At 39.4% G+C, this 22,900-nt stretch overlaps 1 protein-coding gene across 1 annotated transcript in view; it reads left to right on the top strand.

Moving 5' to 3' along the window:
* The window catches only part of BBS4 (Bardet-Biedl syndrome 4), a 532,628-nt gene that overhangs the window by 437,283 nt on the left and 72,445 nt on the right, over window positions 1-22,900 (top strand). The window contains exon 13 of the mRNA XM_085643924.1: window positions 22,243-22,312. Within this exon, the coding sequence (XP_085500050.1) occupies window positions 22,243-22,312 (70 nt within the window). The remainder of the gene's footprint in view (window positions 1-22,242; window positions 22,313-22,900) is intronic.

The following is a 22,900-nucleotide window of genomic DNA, read 5'->3' as shown; positions in this document are numbered from 1 at the left end:
CCAAATTTATAGAAAGATGGTATGGTATTTTAAAAAAATGTTCGTTGGACCTTATCCTACTGATAATTGAAGAATTATCAAAAAATGTGGATGAGTTAAATATGGAAATAACCCAACTTAAAAGTGAATTATCTTCAAAGATGAGTCCAGAGGAACTGTCACAGACACTGATTGACATCAATGAACAACTAACAAGACATACACAAGAAATCAATGAACGGAAACTCCGTAAATTCCGCTGAGACACAATAGATTATAAATTGGGAGAAGTGTACAATTGGGATGAAGTGTATGCCAGAAGGAGACAGAATAAACCTCCTGGCAAATCATCTGACACTGACACATCACCTGCCAGCAGTGACTCGGAGATCAACAGAGGTAGATTCAGAGCAACAAGCCACAAAGAACATCCTAATTACGAAGTCACACGGATTACAGATATTCCATCCACTTCTACTTCTACGGTTCCTTCTTTAGGAACAGGACATCCAGGCAACGAAGAACCAGGAGGGGTAAGAAAAGGAGTACCTCCCGAGACTGTCACAGACAAGAGGGTAACAAGGAGCCAGAAATGAATGATATTGACAATCTCGTTATCAACATCTCCTCAACTTCATTGAACAGTCACGAGATCAAGGTTCTACAGAAGGGATCCTCATTTGTGCCCAATTATTCTTCTAACAGTTTAGAGGCGGAAGTCAGCTTACACAAGTTCATTAGAACTTTGAGACTTAGACGTTTTTTTGATAACGTCGTGACGGAACCTCCAGAGAAGATGGACAACACTCTTGCCGGTTTAAAGGTTAAAAGTACATATATGGCTCCAGTCAGCCATAAAGTGTTGGACACTTTTGAAACATTGGTTAAAAGAGATTTACAACATATCTTCAAACATCGTAGAATCAATCATTCAAACTTCACTGTGAAAGACAAGGCCTCACTAAGACGTTTGGCTGACAATGCGAACATCAAGTTTGTCAATGCAGACAAAGGAGGAGCACTGGTTATAATGGACACCACACATTATAACCGAAAAATTGATCAACATGTACAGGATACAGCAACTTGTTCCAAAGTGGAGTTCAATCCTACAGCACAATTTCAATCAGTCCTCCAGAACATCCTTAACAAAGCAGTCCATGACGGCACCATTGGTGACGAAGAAAGAAAATTCCTCATACAAGAATTTCCTATATGCCCTACACTCAGGATGTTACCTAAGATTCACAAAAATCTTTCAGACCCTCCATTGAGACCCATAGTCTCCACTCGAGGATCCATTCATGAACCAGTGGGTAAATATCTAGATAAACATTTACAGCCGTTTGTACAACAAATGTCGACGTACATTAAAGACACCACTGACTTCTTGAACAAAATTCAAAACACCTCAACAGAGTGGAATGAAAACATGTTTTTTTGTACCATTGATGTTACGGCATTATACACCTCAATACCACACAATCTTGGCATAGAAGCGTTCGTATATTTTCTACTACGATCAGAGTTAGATCAGGACTTCAAAATCTTTCTATTGGAACTCCTTCATTTTACTTTGTATCACAGTTATTTTTCCCACAACGATAAATTTTTTGTACAACTCAATGGTACATCCATCGGAAATTGCGCAGCCCCTTGCTACGCAAATCTCTTCATGCACAAATTTGAATTAGACAATATCATCAATGATGAAACATGGAAGACACATATGGTATTATTTTTCCGTTACATTGACGACATTTTTCTCATCTGGAACGGCCCTAAATGTGTTCTAACCAATGCCATAGACCAACTCAACAATTTAGATGAAAGACTTAAATTCACATACAACATCCATGAGTCTCAGATAAATTACCTGGACGTTCTGGTATATATAAAAGACAATAACATAGAAACCACCTTATACAGAAAGGACACCGATCGGAATAACCTGTTGTATTTTACCAGTTTCCATCAACCAGCGTTAAAGGCACATTTACCATACTCCCAATTATTGGAGATTAAAAGAATTATTTCAGATCCTGAACAACTCTCACATAACATGTCATTGATGGAGCACCGTTTTCTTAAACGAGGATATCCCAAAGAAATAATTTCTAAAGCTTCAAATCGAGTATCGTCAACATCAAGACCTCAGCTTTTGATCACCAAGAACCGCGCTGAAATGACATCTAGAGTGGTTATGGTTACCAAGTTTTCCACTGAAAGCTTTAACTTCAAAAGAATCATTTTGAAACATTGGCCCATGCTACAGGTTGAACCAGATTTCAAGAACATTTTCTCTGATAGACCTCTGTTTCCATATGAGAGGAGTAAGAATCTCATGGAGCTACTTAAACCTCGCACAAAGAGCGATCTAACTGCGACACACAAAGGCACCATGCCTTGCCACAAATGTGGTAATTGCAACAATATCATTAAGGGGAATAACATATGACGCGGTTATAACATCAAATTATATATAACAGCCACATGTGATTCCAAAAATCTTGTATATATGCTCAAGTGCCCATGTGGCTTGGCATATATAGGAAAAACAGAGAGGAAGATTAAAACCAGACTCAATGAACATAAAAGCAATATTCGTAACAAAAATCAGTAGTGGCTGCACATTTTATCAACCATAACCACAACATCAGTCAACTAAGGTTCCTGGTATGCGAATCAGTGCCCATCAAAGAAGGAAGAGACGATCGTAAATTTCTACTTCAAAGAGAGACCTTCTGTATTTAAAAAAATGAACTCACTGGTGCCCCATGAACTCAATGATCGTATTGAATTCAGTTGTTACTTGTAAACAACAGTAGTTATCTTTGTACTGTTCCCTGTTCATCTCAATTTTCATTTTCAATTTTCATCCTTTATTCTTCATTCATTAATTTTTACTCTCTATTCTTTTCTCTTCATCTTTTATCCTTTCAACCCTGTTTTCATACGTGTCAGTTTACTTGTCAATGCCACTTCACTCATTTGTGTATACCTGTTATTCATCTTTACTCTCAATTACATTTAATTTTATTCTATTATTTATTTAGTTCTTCATATTACTTCGTTTTGCCACCCTCCATTCTAAAATGTTATTATTTAGTTGTTTCACGTTATACACACAGTTTCCCATTTCAAAATGGCCGCCGTTTTTCCTAATCGTTTTGACACACCTCTTTCGCTTTCTACTCTTTATAATATAGGGGGTAGTAATGGCCGCTACTCGTTTGGACTAACCACGGGAGTTTGTAAAGGATTAACCCGGCTAACATCGAGGTACGAGCACTTTCAGTGATTTAACACATGTTCGTGACACCGCTAATACGGTGTTGAATAGTCGTGTTTTCGGACTAATCCAGTAACTTTTGGTAGGTCCGTAACGCTGGCCTCCGAGTCACACTTTCCTGCCACTGTAGTTCTTGTTATGTTTATTAATCAGCTTTTATTTATTGTTAAACTAGCAACTTGTCCTTTCTAACTTAGTTGGCATTCCCTATACACTTGGATGTATCGGGTCCTTCACCTTCCTTTACCGTCTGTTGTTTTCCTTATGTCAGGCACTGCACGAATGGCACACACTCTTTATTTACATGCGGGTCTTGGTGTGATCCGCTTGGGTCACAATCCATTGCCTAACACTTCATATTATCATCCTTTATTTTTTGACACGTTTGAAACCTTCATTATTAACGCACAGGAGCGCCGTCTCTTGACTAAAGTATGCTTATGAGCTAACAGTTTGATGAAACAGGTCGCTCGAGTCTCCCCTATCTTTGTGTTTCTTTAGGAATACTCTCCCTGACGAAGGGTAGTCATTCTACCCGAAATGCATTGGGGTTCTTCATTCAAATGTATGCATGATTGCTCAACCCTTTGGATAAATGGAATTATGGATTAACTCATGAATACAATGAGTTTAACTCACTGGAGAATTACCAGAATAACATTTTTGATTTGAACTTGGTTGGAACCTTGATTTAATTTAAATTTTGAACTGCAACAAATTTGCACGCCATTGGCTGTGCTTAAGGAGGGACACTACCCACACAGGATAGTGTAACTGCAGTGATTCATTTACGTCTTGGTTTACAGGACGACTCCTCCAAGCACGCCCATGAAAATTCTAAATTACCACGGAATCAGTGAATAAATTGGAGTGCGTGGTACATCACCATTAAAGCACAAATAGCACATTGAAGATCCTCTGCTTCCTGATTAGTTGTTGGAGGTAGACGAGGGGTAGCCATCGATCTTCTAAGTGGATGGGCATTGGGTTTGGTTGTCGTCGCTTTCTCAGAAAACTCGGATTCTTGATGTGATTCACCGGTATCTGCTATTTTTTCAATTGTATACGACTTGTAGCACTTGTTGTCACAATGATAAAATATTTGATCCTCTTCTCCCATCAGTTTCAATCTGTTGTGAACTTCCTCTTGCTGTGTTTCTGCAGCATCTTGAACTCTCTTCTGTCCAGCCGCAGTTGATGTTGGCTTTTCTTTCACATTAGTTTTTCATATGACACATTTTTCTTTGTTGAAGGAGTCCTCAGATTTTGTAGTGAGTCAGTAGGTAAAGATCCTCTGCTACCACCTGCTTCTCTCATGTTTAGAGCTCTGAATCAATGGAAAAACCAATATGATGGCTAAAACATACCATTATAGAGCCCCCATTTTGGAATGGCAGAAGACTTGCTCTGAGGAGTTATTTTTTGTTTCTAGAAGATTACTTGATCCCCAATACCTATGTTTTGACACCGAAATAAAGTATATAGGTCTCATGATTCCTGAAATATTACATCATCACTGCAACATAACCGCAGTTTTTAAAAATGTCCAGAAAAATTCGGCCCTGATTAGCAATGTCTACCGGTAGCGGCTGGTGTCAGGGCAGAGACAATTAGAAAAAACAGAAAACATTAAAAATAACATACCTGCTGCCCACCTCATCACTGCTCTTCTGCTCCTCTGTGACTCCAATGCAGCGCAAACTCCAAGACTCCCCTGCAGCCAATCCAGACGCTGCTCTCAAGCTGTTGGCAGCATGAGATCAGCATTTGGATTGGCTTTAGCACCCCGGATTTGCTTTCCCAGAGAGACTGTGAACCTGTGCCTTCTGTCTCCAATAAGGCTCCGGTTGGAGACATCTCAGTGTACCGTCCTAAGATGTCTGACAGCAGTGTCCACCACTCCCCCTCCATTACTGCCCCCGCGATAACCCCGCCTCCAGGACACCGGCCATAGAATTTGAAAAATAGAAGGAAAATAAACCTGTTTTATTATCGTTTTATTTTTAACATTTTTGAAGCTGCTGGCAGGAGGAGGGGGGTGCCAGGGGGTGACATTCCTCCTTTATAGCTGAGGAGCCACTGCTGATGTCTACTCTAGCTAAATGACTCCTCTAATAATACAAAAACACAAATCAAAAATGAAGAACTCTGGACAACTATCTGGACAACTATTTTTTTACGGAGGTATATCAAGGAGACTATTATGGTATGGCAGATTCATGACGTTAGAGTAAAGAAAAGGGCCCCCTACTATGAGGATATGGTTCCTTAATGTAGGGAATTCACAATAATTGTAAAGAATTAAGGTAACCAAACAACACAAATTAATAATACGTACTGTCAAGTAGAACCCAAAACAACTATGATTTTAGCAAAAATACAAAATAAATTTTATTATGCATTAATTTTATATAAAAACATTGACATTCATACAGACACTTGCGTATCCTCCATACACACTTCCAATCATACTATCAATTATACAAAAACATGTAAATTAATTGACAATAATACATAAATATTTGACATTATAGAAAAGGAGGAATAAATACAAAAACGTGGCACAATTTTGATTGACAAGAATATTTTCTACGCGTGTTTTGGCACACCAGGGTTCCTTCGTCAGGAAAAGTTGGCCACTGGGGGGAGACAATGGAAATTCTGTAAGAATTAAAAACGGGAGGTGTAGTTACTAATAAGGGTTCAACAATGACAATAATGCTACAAAATGGTGCAAACTCAAAGATTGTGTGCATTGAACAGAGGAGTGAAGTGACCATGCTGGTAATGAAACTAAATTAGTAATAGTGACTGCATGTCCACTAATTAATGTAGAGAAATGATAATGAAAAAGAAAGGGAATAACCTGCCACCAAAAGGGTGCAAAGGATGATGAATACACCCTTATTGACAGTGCTTGTTAATATCTCTCTCACTTTAAAAAAAAATTTTTATACAGAAATAGTGTATGGTATGAGAAGGTACCTTAAATATCTTTTTCTTAAAGACCTGAGACTTGTAAGAGGATGACCACAATGAATATGAATTCGAAACAGGGATAAACTGTGAAGAAAAACATGTATATATGTATTCTAGATCGTTTAAAAACGTTCTCATACAGCGAATTTATTATATATTTGGATTAGTACCTAAAGGATGAAGTCAGAGATGGTCTAATAATTTTCCTAATTTCGATGAAAGAAATGATTATGGCATCTTCAAATGCAGTGATAGAAGCTTTGAAGAAGAAGAAAAAGGAAACAATATATAAATAATTTTACAATTAGGTTTATTCAATTGTTAATGTAGTATTTATCAAGAGTACCTAAAATACCTGTAGGTCTCTGGTATGAAAACCAACAAAGGACAAGTTTCAATATTTGGAGAGATGCAAGATATCACAAAATTAGGGTAGTCCGGCTCTAAGACGTCTGGATATTCCTGGGTCCACAACGATGTGTTAGATCCAATGTGTCATGATATATTTATATCTAGAATAAGAAAAACACTCATATAACATATTTGATCCATTTTACTAACTTGTGGCATAAACTATCAGTTCAATATTTTTTATGGCAACTGAAACTAAAGCACCAAAATAGTGTAAATATGAAGCAACGACTAATAATTACATGACTTAATGTGGGACATGGGCTATGGTAAACGCAGATTCACCAACAAAAAATATCGTACGTATCAGGTAATGACGTGAACAGGCTCATTGTCGTATAATGTGACATATATAGCTGAAGCGCCAAGATGAAATAGATATAAGTTGGCGTCTAAAGGATCCCTAAATAAGTGCGAGACATAAGATGAAACTTAAAGTGGCTCTCAACAAGAGTTATGTCATTGTCCACTAATTGCGACGAGATCGCATATGTTTAAAATTGGCATCTCGTAAAGTTGTAGCTGGTGCCAGACGTAACCTACGTGAAGCATGAAGTGGATAGAGCGATTGTGGCTTCAAAGTAGCGCACACGCGACTGACATTAAAAGAGATATTTCTTTTATGGAAACAACAATAAGTTTGAAAACCACAAACAACTTCAGCGCTGCTTACTTGATGAACTCTGAGCCTTCGGAGCTATGCTTCCGGTTCCTGCACGTCCTTCCCTACGCTGAAGGTTGCGTGCACAAAATGTGGTCATATGACCGGCGTAATTCGTCACATGGATCGGATAGGCCAATGGAGATGAAGAGATGAAAAAAATGTATTTGGAAGCACCAACTTTATTTGTGTTTCTAACGTATGCACATCAACATTGATGTATAACGATATCACAGGCCAGCATGGGATTGAAGAAATGAAGCCTGCTAGCGGGAAAGTTTCTAGTATTGCACAATATCAACACCAAATGTGTAAAAATGGAAAAAATAAAATAAATACAAACTAAGACATTCGTATATAATGACAAAAAGAATAATGTAACAATCAGATAATCGGATACTAAAAGACAAACAGTGTCTTACTTCTGAAAAGAGCATATGGAAGAATATGCCAACCAGTTAATTCTTTCAGGAGTGGATATGAAGATTATTTCTGATTACAGTATAACAGGGAAAAAGATCCGCAAGTTCGTTGTAGAAAATAGTAATAACACTAGATGTTCTATATTGTGTAATGGGGGCATAAAGGAGATCTATCCTGTATTATAACGTATGGCCTGTTCCCACGGAATTTCTTGATTCAATCCATTTTTTACTGTATCTAGGGAAAAGATCCAATAGACTTCTCGACTTTTTCTGATATTGTCAATGTCTCTGCCTTTTTAGGACTAATCTTTTCTAAAATTAGCCACATAATGTCTTCATGGCTGTGGTTTTTCTCTATGAAGTGCTTCACTAAGGGCGCTACCATCTTATGTGTCCGTATCGCAGAGCGATGTTCTGAGAGTCGTGTGGCCAACGTCCTAGAGGTTTCACCCACGTATCCTAATTTGCATGGACATAGTAACAAATACAAAACATTTGTTGTTTTACAAGTTGTAAATGAATTTAATACAATGGAAACCCCATTGTATTTGAATTTTGAAGTAATAATTGCATTGTCACATGCCTTACATTGGGAACACTTCTGAATACCCCAAATAGGCGCACTACCATCGTTTGTATTCTGGATGAATGAAGGTTTGGTATTGATGCGCGAATGGACAATGTGATCCTTTAAATTTTTGTTGTGCCGATGTACAAACATTGGACGTGGTAACTTGGTAGTTTCCTCAAGGTTGGCATTTAATATGTGCCAATTGGCACATATAATTTGACGGACTTGTTCATTTCCTGTCGAATGCCTGGTGACGCATACTAAAGGAGGTATGATTTTTTCTTTAATCTGATTGGATAGGAGATGATCTCTATCATAAAATCTCGCTCGTTTATATGCTTCTCTTATTACACGTTTTCGGTAACCACGTGCACTGAACTTTCTTTTCATATTGTCAGATCTGTTGTCGTAGTCAGCAATATTCGTACAGTTTCTCCGGAGACGTAGGAACTGTCCGAACGGAATGCTATTTTTTTGTTTTGTCGGGTGAAAACTCTTATAATGTAGAAGAGTATTTCTTGCCGTGGGTTTAGCAAAGAGATCAACCTCTAAAATCTGATTATTTTCTTGAATCTGTATGTCTAGGAATTCTATGTTGGTGGAATTCATGTGTGCTGTAAATTTAAGGTTCGAATCGCACATGTTAATCAACTTAAGAACTCCTGTAGTGTGTTAGAATCATTGGTCCAAATGAAGAAGATGTCATCTATATAGCGTGCCCAGTTTTGTATAGATTAAAAAGAGGGAGCTATTTCATTGTATATATGGATGCTTTCAAAGCATGCCATATATATATTTGCTACAGTTGGGGCACATGCTGCCCCCATACTGACTCCTTTAATTTGTCTATAAAAGGTACCATTGAAGTCAAAGGTATTTTCCTCTAGTATAATTTTAAGAATCTCTAGAATAAATGTGGAACAGCAGTCAATTTGGTGAAATTCTACAAACCACTTCACAGCCGTGAGGGCTCCCTCTTGGGGTATATTGCTGTAAAGAGATTCCACATATAAAGTAACCAGCGTTTCTCTAAAAGTATTAAAGGGTAGACCCTCTACTGCCTGTATCATGGCTTTTGTATCTTTAATTTAAGATGTAATCTTTGGTACGTGTGGACATAGAATACTATCTATATATTTAGAGCTAGGCTCAGTAACTGAGCCAATGGTGGTTACTATAGGTCGATAAGGAGGGTTGTTTCTGTCTTTATGGATTTTGGGCACACCATAAATGGCTGCCATTCTTGGATTTTCTATGTTAAGGAAGTCAAACTCCAATTTGCAGATGGTACCCATTTCTAATGCCCTTTTTGTGGAAATGAAGATTTTTCTTTGAACACGGGCAGTAGGGTCTATTTTGAGTGGTTGGTAATAAACCGTATCATCAAGGAGCTTTTGCATTGTTTGTATATATTCTTCTGTGTCTACAACTACAATCCCGCATCCTTTGTCATGGTTTTTTATTGTTACTTTTGAGTTTTGTCTGAGATTAGTAAGTTCATCTATTCCTCTCTAGTTAGATTAGGTGAAGGACGATGAAAAGGACTGATAAGAAGTTTAAGTTGTTTAAGTACTACAGTTTCAAAGATCTGTACTTCTGCTCCAAGCTGGTCTAATGTAGGGGTAAAGATTGATTTAGGTCTGAGACCTGAATGATTTACCTGAATAGTTTGATCAGAGTCTTCAGTTCTTGTGAAATACTCTTGAAGGCGTATTTTGCGAAAGAATGCCATTACATCCTGGTGTAATTCAAAGATGTTAATACCTTTATGTGGTACAAATGACAAACCCTTTGAGAGAAGGAAGATAGTAGATCTCGATAGTTCTTGTTTAGATAGGTATGTCAGTTATGGTCTCCAGTATTGGGCATTCCTTGTTACCAGACATTCCTGGTTGTTATGTGGGTAATTTCCCCGATTGAAAGTACCTTGATATCTGGGTTGATATCTCGGTCTCCAGGGTCCTCGTCTTGTTTGACGTCTGCCTAAAAACGGCTGGCCAGAAATTTGGTTGCTTAAATTCATGGCCCGATGTCCTTCTTGATGGGATTGATTTGAACTGCCTTCTGTTTCTGAGTCCGAGGTATCTGAAAAGGTAACACATTTTCTCATGGGGCGTTGAAATTCATTCGGTTCAGACTCTTGATATTCCCCCTGTTTAAAGAATTGTTCATTAAGATAAGGATAGGTTCTTTCTTTAGTGTTAAATCTGATATCCTTTTTCAATTTATCAGTTTTTCTTTTGGTCAGATAATCAGAATAAGACATAACCTCTTTATCAATGTCATCTAGGGTTTTCTTTGCTTCTTCTAGGGCATTATTTTGCTTGATTTTTTCTTCTAATGTATTCTATTCTAGTAATTGGGTTTGTACAAGTTCCTTTGCAGTTTCTATGGTTAAAATCATAAGGTCACGTGAGCATCTATTTGCTATAAATGACCATTTTTCAAGGAACGAACGTATTTGTACAAAGAGGTCCGGAATGTTTCTAACGCTTAATCCCTGGGTTTTGACCCCTGCTATAAGATAATCAAGCATACATTTACTGTGAAGTTTTATTCTACAGACCTTTTTTTAAGTTGAAGTAATGCATTCATATCTTCATTATTTGCTAGATTAGCATGATGGCCTGGGTTCATAGTAGCTGTTTGTGATCCTATTAAGAGAGCATATTGCTCATCTTAAAATCCAAAGGTTTGTAATGTATCCATGATTCGTACAGATGATAGAAAATCTCAGAAAGACAAGAGAGAAGCACACAGTGTTAACAGGAAATTTAGAGAGTGTGGGTAGAAGATATCTCCTAAATGTTCAATGAAAACATGTTATTGTGAGAGAAAATAATGAAGTGCATGTACAGCCCCATGCAGACTAGCTGCGGGTAAAGTAAGAGTAAAGAAAAGGGCCCCCTTCTCAGAGGATATGGTTCCTTAACGTAGGGAATTCACAATAATTGTAAAGAATTAAGGTAACCAAACAACACGAATTAATAATACGTGCTGTCAAGTAGAACCCAAAGCAACAATGATTGTAGCAAAAATACAAAATAAATTTTATTATACATCAATTTTATATAAAAACATTATGACATTCTTACAGACACTTGCGTATCCACCATACACACTTTCAATCATACTATCAATTATACAAAAACATGTAAATTAATTGACAATAATACATAAATATTTGACATTATAGAACAGGAGGAATAAATACAAAAATATGGCACAATTTTGATTGACAAGAATATTTTCTACGCGTGTTTCGGCACACCAGGGTGTCTTCACCAGGAAAAGTTGGCCACTGGGGGGAGACAATGGAAATTTTGTAAGAATTAAAAACGGGAGGTGTAGTTACTCATAAGGGTTCAACAATGACAATAATGATACAAACGGTGCAAACTCAAAGATTGTGTGCATTGAACAGAGGAGTGAAGTGACCAGGCTGGTAATGAAACTAAATTAGTAATAGTGACTGCATGTCCACTAATTAATGTAGAGAAATGATAATGAAAAAGAAAGGGAATAACCTGCCACCAAAAGAGTGCAAAGGATGATGAATACACCCTTATTGACAGTGCTTGTTAATATCTCTCTCACTTTAAAAAAACAAATATATACAGAACTAGTGTATGGTACCAGAAGTTACCTTAAATATCTTTTTCTTAAAGACCTGAGTCTTGTAAGAGGATGACCACAATGAATATGAATTCGAAACCGGGATAAACTGTGGAGAAAAATATGTATATATGTATTCTAGATCGTTTAAAAATGTTCTCATAGAGCGAATTTATTATATATTTGGATTAGTACCTAAAGGATGAAGTCAGAGATGGTCTAATAATTTTCCTAATTTCGATGAAAGAAATTATTATGGCATCTTCAAATGCAGTGATAGAAGCTTTGAAGAAAAAGGAAACAATATATAAATAATTTTACAATGAGGTTTATTCAATTGTTAATGTAGTATTTTCAAGAGTACCTAAAATACCTGTAGGTCTCTGGTATGAAAACCAACAAAGGACAAGTTTCAATATTTGGAGAGATGCAGGATATCACAAAATTAGGGTAGTCAACGCTCTAAGTCGTCTGAATATTCCTGGGTCCACAACAATGTGTTAGATCCAATGTGTCATGATACATTTATATCTAGAATAAGAAAAACACTCATATAACATATTTGATCCATTTTACTAACTTGTGGCATAAACTATCAGTTCATTATTTTTTATGGCAACTGAAACTAAAGCGCCAAAATAGTGTAAATATGAAGTAACGACTAATAATTACATGAATTAATGTGGGACATGGGCTATGGTAAACGCAGATTCACCAACAAAAAATATCGAACGTATCAGGTAATGACGTGAACAGGCTCGTTGTCGTATAATGTGACATATATAGATGAAGCGCCAAGATGAAATAGATATCAGTTGGCGTCTAAAGGATCCCTAAATAAGTGCGAGACATAAGATGAAACTTAAAGTGGCTCTCAACAAGAGTTTAGTCATTGTCCACTAATTGCGACGAGCTCGCATATGTTTGAAATTGGCGTCTCGTAAAGTTGTAACTGGTGCCAGACGTAACCTACGTGAAGCATGAAGTGGATAGAGCGATTGTAGCGTCAAAGTAGCGCACACGCGACTGACATTAAAAGAGATTAATCTTTTATGGAAACAACAATAAGTTTGAAAACCACAAACAACGTCAGCGCTGCTTACTTGATGAACTCTGAGCCTTCGGAGCTATGCTTCCGGTTCCTGCACGTCCTTCCCTACGCTGAAGGTTGCGTGCACAAAATGTGGTCATATGACCGGCGTAATTCGTCACATGGATCGGATAGGCCAATGGATGAAGAGATGAAAAAAACGGATTTGGAAGCACCAACTTTATTTGTGTTTCTGACGTATGCACATCAACGTTCTCCTCCATTTCTTTAAAAAAATATATTTTTGGCACATCCTTCTTGTAGTGCCTCCAGTGTGTATATAATTTTGTGCAGCATCCTCCTGTTGCCTGTGCTGTAACGTTTTCCCTCTACTGTGTGTTTTCATTCAATCTTTTTATTCTTTCTCTTCATTGCTTAGTGCTCTGCCTATTATCTTAGTGCCCTATTTCATCTTTTTGCTTTCCCACTTTCTTTCTAACTCAAACGTTGTGCTGTTTTTCCTGTTACTTTATTTTGTCTCTTTCACCTCTTATTTTTGTGCTTTGCCATTCAGTATGGCCTCAACCTTATATAATCCTTTTATGTCCTATTGCACCTTTCTATTTCATACATCTAAACTTCCTTCCCCTTTTAACTCATGCATTTCTACCTACATGTATTTTTTCTACCCAGTATCCTTTTTCATGCATTGTAGAGCACCTGACTGTCATGAACCCCTGTATTACGGGATCCTGGAACACTTAAGTTCAAATAAAAAATATCCATTAGGTTCAATAAAAGTCTGACATTTATAAATGCAGCTACTCTCCATAGGATATACAGACCTTTTTATTCTCATTTTGTTTTTTAAGGCTTTTTATACAAAACAAAAGACAACATTGCAACAGTAAATGTAAATTCTGTCTCACAGGGAGAAACATAAACCATATGTGATTTAGTGATAGAAGGAAATGTAGCCTGATAGTCTGTATGTAAGTTAAGAAAGAAATTGCATCAACGCAGGGTTTGCTCTGCTAAGGTTTCCTATTCCCAGCATGCAGAAGCAGGCAGAGTTTTAAGAACAAAAACCACCTAGCACTCACATACCTTTCCTGATGAAAACGGTGGCGCCATATTGTGTATGGCCATACAAACCCCAACAGGAAAGGTCCCAAAAAGGAATGTGAAAACATCAACATTTTTTTATTGAATTTCATTCTTTCGGGAAACTAGACAACTGAGGCAGTTCAGGGTAGCACGGCTTATGGAGATCTTTTTCTTACCTAGAATGTCAAACTTTGATTACTTTGATTAAACATTTCCACATTTCTCCTGATAAAAACAATACCCAATTTGTGTGACAGAAACCATTGCAACCTTTGGCTGTGTGTAGTCAATGTGGTCTTCACACGGTTACAGTTTTGGTCCATTCCTTTGATGTGCTTTATGTCCACAAACAGCTGGGGTGCTGGGCACAGGTTTTTTTAATGAAGATGTTTGGGAACCCAGGTTGATAAGACATCTACCTTTGGCTGTAAGTGTCTAAGATAATAAAAATAGAATTATTGACCCATACTTTATTGTTTGCAGTGTATTCTAGGTATTATACCATCCAAGCAAGCCACGCCAGTCTGGATTTCCCAGCGTTTCTTGGTTTCAGTAATGCATAGGGTTGTTAAAGAGCCGTGGTGCTGGCCAATCCAAGTCAAAAATGTTAACGCCATTAATTGTGGAAAGAGAGAGGACATTGGCTGTTTTAGGCATTTTTTAACGTTTGCATGGTGTTCTTCATAAGAAAACATACTAGGATCCCTGTAATCCACACAATCCTAGAGTTCCCCTGGCATCTAGGTTTCGGAAATCAATCAATCAATCAGCATTTGTAAAGCTCAACACTGTCACCCCTAGGGGTTTTGGGTAAAATATACGTCTTCTGTTAAAAAGACAGAGCATCCATATCTCTTCATGCCTTGTACTGTCAGTTGGCACACAGGCTCAGTTCTTATTAACTGCTCGTCAGTACGATCACTTAATATCTCAACTGTTTTGTCATCCTACTTTATTGGGATTTTCTCCCCCAGACACCGAATTTTATGTCTTCACTCAGCTTTTTTATTTCTACCTTTCTTCCTTCTTCTGAATGGTAAGTTTCTCTGTTCTCAGTTTATTTTGCTATGCCTTGACTGTGAGAGGAAGAAGGTAGCCTCCGACTCACATATTTACCCAAATTTCAGATACTAAAGACTGAAAATGTTTAAATAAAAAATAATACAAACCCTGGAAGGACATTGCCTCAGAGGAGTAGAGTATGCAGAAAGAGCCAAGGGTTCCCAGTTGCTTTATCCCATGCGACTGTGTCCTCTCCACCAAAAGATTGGTACGGGGCGATCTAAAGAAGCGAAAAGGCACCATTTTCATCTATATCATTCTTGTCATTTCTGAATCTTCTAATGGATGCCATTCTTTTTTGCATCAAAGTCCGGTAACAATCCGACTCAACTACCTGCTTGTTCAACATCAAAGCACAAGAATCACTCAATCAGAAAAGGTGTCATCTCCATTCTCAGCTCAATATAAGGTGCTCAACTTCACACCATTCAGAGTCGAAGAGTTCTCTGTCGCACCACTCTACATCATCAGCCTCTTCTTACGCTATAAGAAAATGCCTTCCAGTGCTCCTGAAGCTTCCCTGATCCAGGTCTCGTTACAGCATCTGCATACATCATCAGCAAAACCTTATTTCTCATCTTCCTCCAGCTTTGTCACCTCTAATTTCTAGGATACACACACAGCTGTCTGGTGAGGCTCCTGGTGTTCAATTAGATGCAGCTCACCAGTGGAAGGACTCCAGGATCTGAGTCCACACAAATGCAAAAAAAAAAAGAATGCCTGCTCTCCACTGAGACATACTTTGGATTAAGACTCTGACTTCTCCTGTAATACACCAAATGCATGAGTATATATTCATCATCACTGCGTTTCATGATGTACTACCTTAGGAGCAGCTTTGTTAAACATCCCAGAAGAGGCTCCACACATATGCCTCTATAATGTCATCATGGAGATACTACAACTGCATTCAACATCTTGAGCTCTGTTACTTTTAGCCTTTTAAATTGGAAAGATGTTATTTGTGATGTCAGCATCACAATTGCCACACAGCATCCTGCCAAGTGGATGTTATCCTTCCCTATCTGTTCCTTCTCATGCAAAACAATGATTTGCTTATATCCGGTGCATCCAGCAGCTGTTTTGGGTTACAGCATGGTCTTTCTCAAAAGCCTTTACATACGTTCCCTGTCATCAAGTCTTTTTAGAATTAAGAAAGATAATCTACTCCTCGTGGCCTTCACCTTTATGGTGTTTTATCCAAACTGATAGCTCCTACTTCTGAGCCTATGCATAGGACATCATAGCAACATCTCTCAAGAAACGAAGCTTTCTGGTCTCTATTAGATTAGGCCATAGAGTGAGGAAGCTCCACGCTCTGTCAGCAGTAAAACCTTACACTTTTCACTCCAATAGAGTCATTTGGAGAATTAATCCCTCTTTTGTACTAGAAGTAGTCTCGGGTTTTTATAATGTAGTCCATCTCTGTGTTAGTCTTCAGTAATTTTTCCTTCCTAGAAGAGATATCCTCTTTAGCTGTAAGGAGAGTACTAAACTTTACCTAACCAAAAACAAAACATTTCACCGCCTGCCAAATAGTGGCAAACCATGCCTGTCAAGAGATAGTTTTATGTATTTCACTTTTATGAACTGGCCAACAAGCCTTTGCCTGGCAAACAAACAGCACACACTTTTAAAAAATTGAAAACATTTGGCCTATGTAGGCTATGGACTATTCATCTGCATTTAAAAATGCCAGACATTCACCTTATCAAAATGGATATGTTATTTGAAATTGAAGTGTTTCTGTATCTCTGTACTTAGATGAGAATATTTTATATTTAAAGATTCTAGTGATACAGAACTTAGATAGCAAAGTAGCATGTCTTTCTCAGTAGTGTATTCTTGCTTCCTTCAGTGTCTGCCCACTCTTTGCCTTTCATACCTACTCTCCTCTCGAGCTCCCATGTCATCTCTTGCAACCACACTTGTTTTGCTTCATTAGTGGAAGGTGAAATGAGGGTAGCAATAAACTATAAATTCCCCTGACCTCCATCACAATCTCCCTACACAACTGTCAGAGTGAGGAGAGTGGAGAGCAGATCATAAACTCTGTGCTGGAGTCTTGTGCTACCATAATGCTTTCTAGATCAAAAAAGCCAACATGCTCAATGGCACGCCAACATAAGGAAAATTCCTCTATGCTATGTGATTTCTAATGGGGCAATGTGAGTAGCCATGCAAACATTTCAAGCCCTGTTAAGACTGTTAAGAAAGTCCAGAAACTCCTAAAACAAAAGTATCCTAAAATCTTAAAAAGACTTCTTCAGGTCAGAACTAGACAACGCCAGAAACAGACCGAGGAAATGATTCGAAATACTAAAACAGCAATAAATAAACTGCCCAAATCCTCACCCCTGACATCGAAATCTCCCTTAAGCAGCGAATAATTCTCCTCCTTCTTTACTGCTAAAGCCACCTCACTGGAGAAGGAACTCAAGACTGCCACTGATAACCCCCCTTCCTCTAAGAATTCTCCAATCACTCATCCAACTCAACTTCCTCTGTCAGGATCCAAAAATAAAGCCCACTGGTCCTCCTCCAACCTTTATGACCATAGAGACATCACCAAAATCCTATCGTCTATAAAACTTAACCACTACAATGACCCCACTCCCATCGAGTTGTCTGACAGCTATCAACCATACTGTCATCCCCATCTGGACCAAGATAATCAATGCATCGCTCTCTCAAGGATCCATCCCGCACTGCCTAAAAACCGGCCAAGTCATCCCCATCCTAAAAAAACCTACAGAGAACCCTTCGGACCCAAACAATTTCCAACTGATAACCAACATTCCTATTTTAGCCAAAGTTATAGAAAAATGTGTTTAACAACAGCTTAACCAATACATTATGGAATTCAAGCTGCTTGACACCTGCCAATCAGGCTTCAGACCCAGGCACAGCACCGAAACAGCTATCCTACATATTGTGGATGACGCCCTACTAGCATTAGACCATAATGAGCCATGTCTGCTTATACTACTTGACCTCTCATCTGCTTTTGACACTGTTAACCATGTCAAAATTCTCGAGAGACTTGAGAACAGGATGGGTTTATCAGGAACGGTCCTAAAATGGTTTAAATCCTTCTTAGACAACAGAACGCAAAGACTCCCGGTGAATCGAAATCTATCCACACCCTCCCCTAACCTACTAGGAGTACAACAAGTCTCAACACTATCACCATCATTATTTAATCCCTATATTGAACCTTTAACCGTAATACTACAGCAGGCTAACATCTCCATCCACATGTATGCGGACGACACTCATCTATATATCAAGATCACTTCCCTGGAAGAAATTAAGATGATGAACCAAGCGCTAAAAAAGACCATCCACTGGCTAACAAATAATCATCTTAAACTAAACTCTCAGAAAAACGAATTCCTTCTAATCCCCCCACCCCCGAAAGACTCCTCAGCTAAGAAAGATTGGACTAATCTAACCACTGCACTAAACTGTACTCTGACCCTGGTGGACTCCACCAAGTCGCTAGGAATCACTCTAGACAAGAACTTTAATATGCAATCACACATCAACCTGATGGCTAAAAATGCCCGTTTTCACCTCAACTACCTTAGAACAAGCATTGAAAATGCAATAGGTCTTGCCTTTTATTAAGTTAAAGCCATTTGCTTTGCTAATGGTATTGTATAGCAAAGCAAATAGCTTTAACATCACACACACACACTCAACCACACACACAACCACACACACTCAACCACACACACATGCACTCAACCACATACACACACACACACACTCGACCACACACACACACTCAACCACACACAGACACACACAACCACACCCACAACCACATACAGACACACTGAACCACGCACACACACATGCACACACACATGCACACAACCACACACACACAACCACACCTACCCACACATGCACACACACAACCACACACACTCACACAACCACACATGCGCACACACAACCACACACCACACACAAACACACACCACACACAACCACACAAACACACACCACACACAACCACACAAACACACACAACCACACAAACACACACCACACACAAAACCAAACACACACACACACAACCACACACACACACACACACTCAACCAACCACACACACACACACTCAACCACACACACATACTCAACCACACACACACTCAACCACACACACACAACCACACACACAACCACACACACACAACCACACACACATACAACCACACAAACGACCATGCACACAACACACACACAACCACACACATACAACCACACACACACACACAACCACACAAACACACATCCACGCCCACACACACAACCACACAAACACACACCACACACAACCACACACACACACAACCAAACACAACCACACACACACATACAACCACACACACACAACCACAAAAAACCAAACACACACACATACAACCACACACAACCACACACACACAACCACACACACACAACCACACACACACAACCACACACACACAACCACACACACACACACAACCCCAAACACAACCACAAACAAAACCACACACACAACCACACACACACAACCACACACACAACCACACACCCACACCTACACACACACAACCACACACACACACACAACCACACACACACACACACTCAACCACACACACACTCAACCACACACACAACCATACACAGATACACACAACCACACACACACACTCAACCACACACACACACTCAACCACACACACACACTCAACCACACACACACACACTCAACCACACACACACACAACCACACACACACACTCAACCACACACACACACTCAACCACACACACACACACTCTCTTTCGCTCTTTTTCTCTCTTTCTCTTTTTCTCTCTTTCTCTTTCTCTCTCGCTTTCTCTCTCTTTCTCTTTCTCTCTCTCTTTCTCTTTCTCTCTTTCTTTCACTCTCTTTCTCTCTCTTTTTCTCTCTCTTTCTCTCTCTACCCTAAGCTAAAACCAGCATTACGCACAGACCACCAGGGCTGCACAGACTTTTAGAAACACACACGCCAAGAGCCAAGCACCACATACAAGATCACCACCACACATTGCCAGTACTAGATAAACTGTCACACCATCCACTTACAAGACAACACACATTACGAGCAGCACAAACACATGCGCACACAGCACGACAAACACACCAGCAGCAATTTATTTACTCACCCATCACCACACCCAAGTACGCAAACACACCCACTGGTTAACACACAAAGAGCAATTCTAGCAGCAGAAGAGTACTTCACCTTAGATGCAAACTCAACTACACATGCATCTTACACAAGCTAGTGATTGTTGCGCAGCCCCTAAACAATTTAATAAAGATACGCTTGTGTGTGCACATTGACGGAAACCCATCGGGCATTAAAAGGAAAACGGCCGGAAAACAAAGCGCCGTGAAGTAAAGCTTACAGCAAGCAAAACAGAAAACAAAGCACCGTGAAGTAAAGCTTACAGCAAGCAAAACTGAAAACAAAGCGCCGTGAAGTAAAGCTTACAGCAAGCAAAACGGCTAGTTGAAGCTGCCGCGATAACAAACGCATGCAATGTCTTTAAAAAAAAAAAGTGCAGCAACTTTAGAATAAACTTACTGTGTCATGCCGCCGGTAAGAGATCCAATCCCGCAGGGTGTGGATTAAAGGAGACAGGATGGCAACAATTAGGGATTGACATGCCTTCAGTGCAATCATTGCACTGCCTTTGGCATAATTCGTGACGCAAAACGACGCGCACAAATCAAAACTTAAGGCGGAGCTGGGACGAGGCTTCTGGAATCGTATTGATTCCAAGAAGTCTCGTATGACGAGAGCAGCGCATGCGCTGCTTACGTCAGGCCGAGAACTAAAAATGAAACCATACATCGAACCACTAGACCTCAAAACTGCTGTTCAGGCTTTAGTCATCTCCAGACTTGAATATGGATGTACCACTCTATCAGGACCACCCAAAATTTCAACAGCCCCGCTTATAGCCTGTCTAAATGCAGCCGCGAGACTCTTAACTGGGTCTAAAAAAATTGAACACATCACCCCGCATCTGAAAGCCCTCAACTGGCTCCCTCATGAAGCAAGAATCCTACTAAAGATGGGTCTGCATAACGCATAAGGCAATCTATCACAAAAACCCACTGTACCTAGCACAAAAAATCTAGATCTCTGGAGGAAGCAGACTCTCACGGAGCGCCGATGCTCTTCTTCTAAAACTTCCACTCTTCTGTAAGAAAAGAACATACGACAGAGCCTTCTCCGGAGCTGCACCTAGAATATGAAACTCACTCCCATCAGGCACCAGGAAAATCTCCTCTACTTCTACATTAAAAAAAGAAGCGAAGTCCTTCTTAGTGAGCAAATTCCTCCCTTAATCCACAGTAACCCGCTCATGTCCTAGAAGCCTCATTCGGACAATCACTCTACCCAACCAAGCCGGGGGAGTACCTCTCTATGTAATCTCATCCATTACCAGGCTCTAGTGAAGTTCCTCACTCTCTCACCAGGCACATCGTGTTGGGCTGTACTCGCACGGAAACGTCTGCATGAAGACTGCTTCCCCTACTGTCACACTGAGAATAACCAGAACAATCCCAAATATATGATGAGCTATAACCTACGCTACTCTTATTGTATTAATGATTGTACAGATGTTTCTATCCACTTCTTTTTTTCTTTCTCTCTCTCCTCACCTCTCTTGTCTATCGAGGTAACTACATTTATAGGTGTCTATTACAATTTTAATACTTCAATGCTATATGTATATGTATGTATATATATATATATACTTTTGATCCGCTCTGGTACTGTTAAATGCGACATTTCTATGTATATGTGAAGCGCTCTGATACCTTTTCCTGGGTCTTGTTTGCGCTATATAAAACACGAAATAAATAAATATATAAGCCCAGTCTCTTTTGAAAGTGTAACCATAAAAGGGAAAGGTTTTGTGTAAGTCTGTCATGTTTTATTAAAGACATCCTTTTCAGGGTTCCTAGAGTGCAGCATAGAAAACCTACTCCTCACAGGATGTCAAGTGTTTTATAATATGTCGGTCTCCTCTTTTCTTTCTGCAGTTGCTCTAACAAACCTTGATGATCCAGAGAATGCAAAACAATCTTACGAGCAAGCAGTCCGTTTGGAACAGTAAGTTCTGATGTGGAACCCTTCTGTCTTCTCTGATCCACGTCAAAGCAAAGTTCGACTTTGTCACATCACCGAGTGAGGAGAAATGTCAATTTGTTATTCCCTCTAGAGATTCGTTCTTTGCAATGGCTAAGCCATCGACTCAGGATACTTAGACTTTTATCTCTTGGCCACAGCACAGCAGATAGCACCACGTAATATTATGGGGTTTTGTAGGGCACAGCTTATCACCTGTGAGAGTATCCAGGCACCAGAGCTGGAAGTTGATTAGTGAAGGGGTGGTCTAGATATTTAGTGGGAGCTCGTTCCAGCTTTTGGCTGGGAAGAAACAAGCGCATCCTCTTGTCTTTCTTCTGCAAATGTAGGGGATTCGTGTGAGGCAGAGAGAAGCGGAGTGCAGGTGTCTGGAGGGATGGTAGAGTTGGAGCTAGGTGTTGGATAGCTTTGTAGGTGTGGGTGAGCAGCTTGAAATTGCAGCATTTCTGGATGGATAGCCAGTTCACTTCCGCAAGGTGGAACGTGATGTGTGCCCTTCTGGGGATGTCTTGGATGAGTCTGGCAGCGGTTTTTGAATGGCTTGGAGTCTTG

This window comes from Triturus cristatus, chromosome 3_1 (genome assembly GCF_964204655.1).
Source record: "Triturus cristatus chromosome 3_1, aTriCri1.1, whole genome shotgun sequence".
Lineage (NCBI taxonomy): Eukaryota > Metazoa > Chordata > Amphibia > Caudata > Salamandridae > Triturus > Triturus cristatus.
The sequence above is the reverse complement of the archived record's forward strand: the minus strand, read 5'-3'. Positions and strand labels throughout refer to the sequence as shown.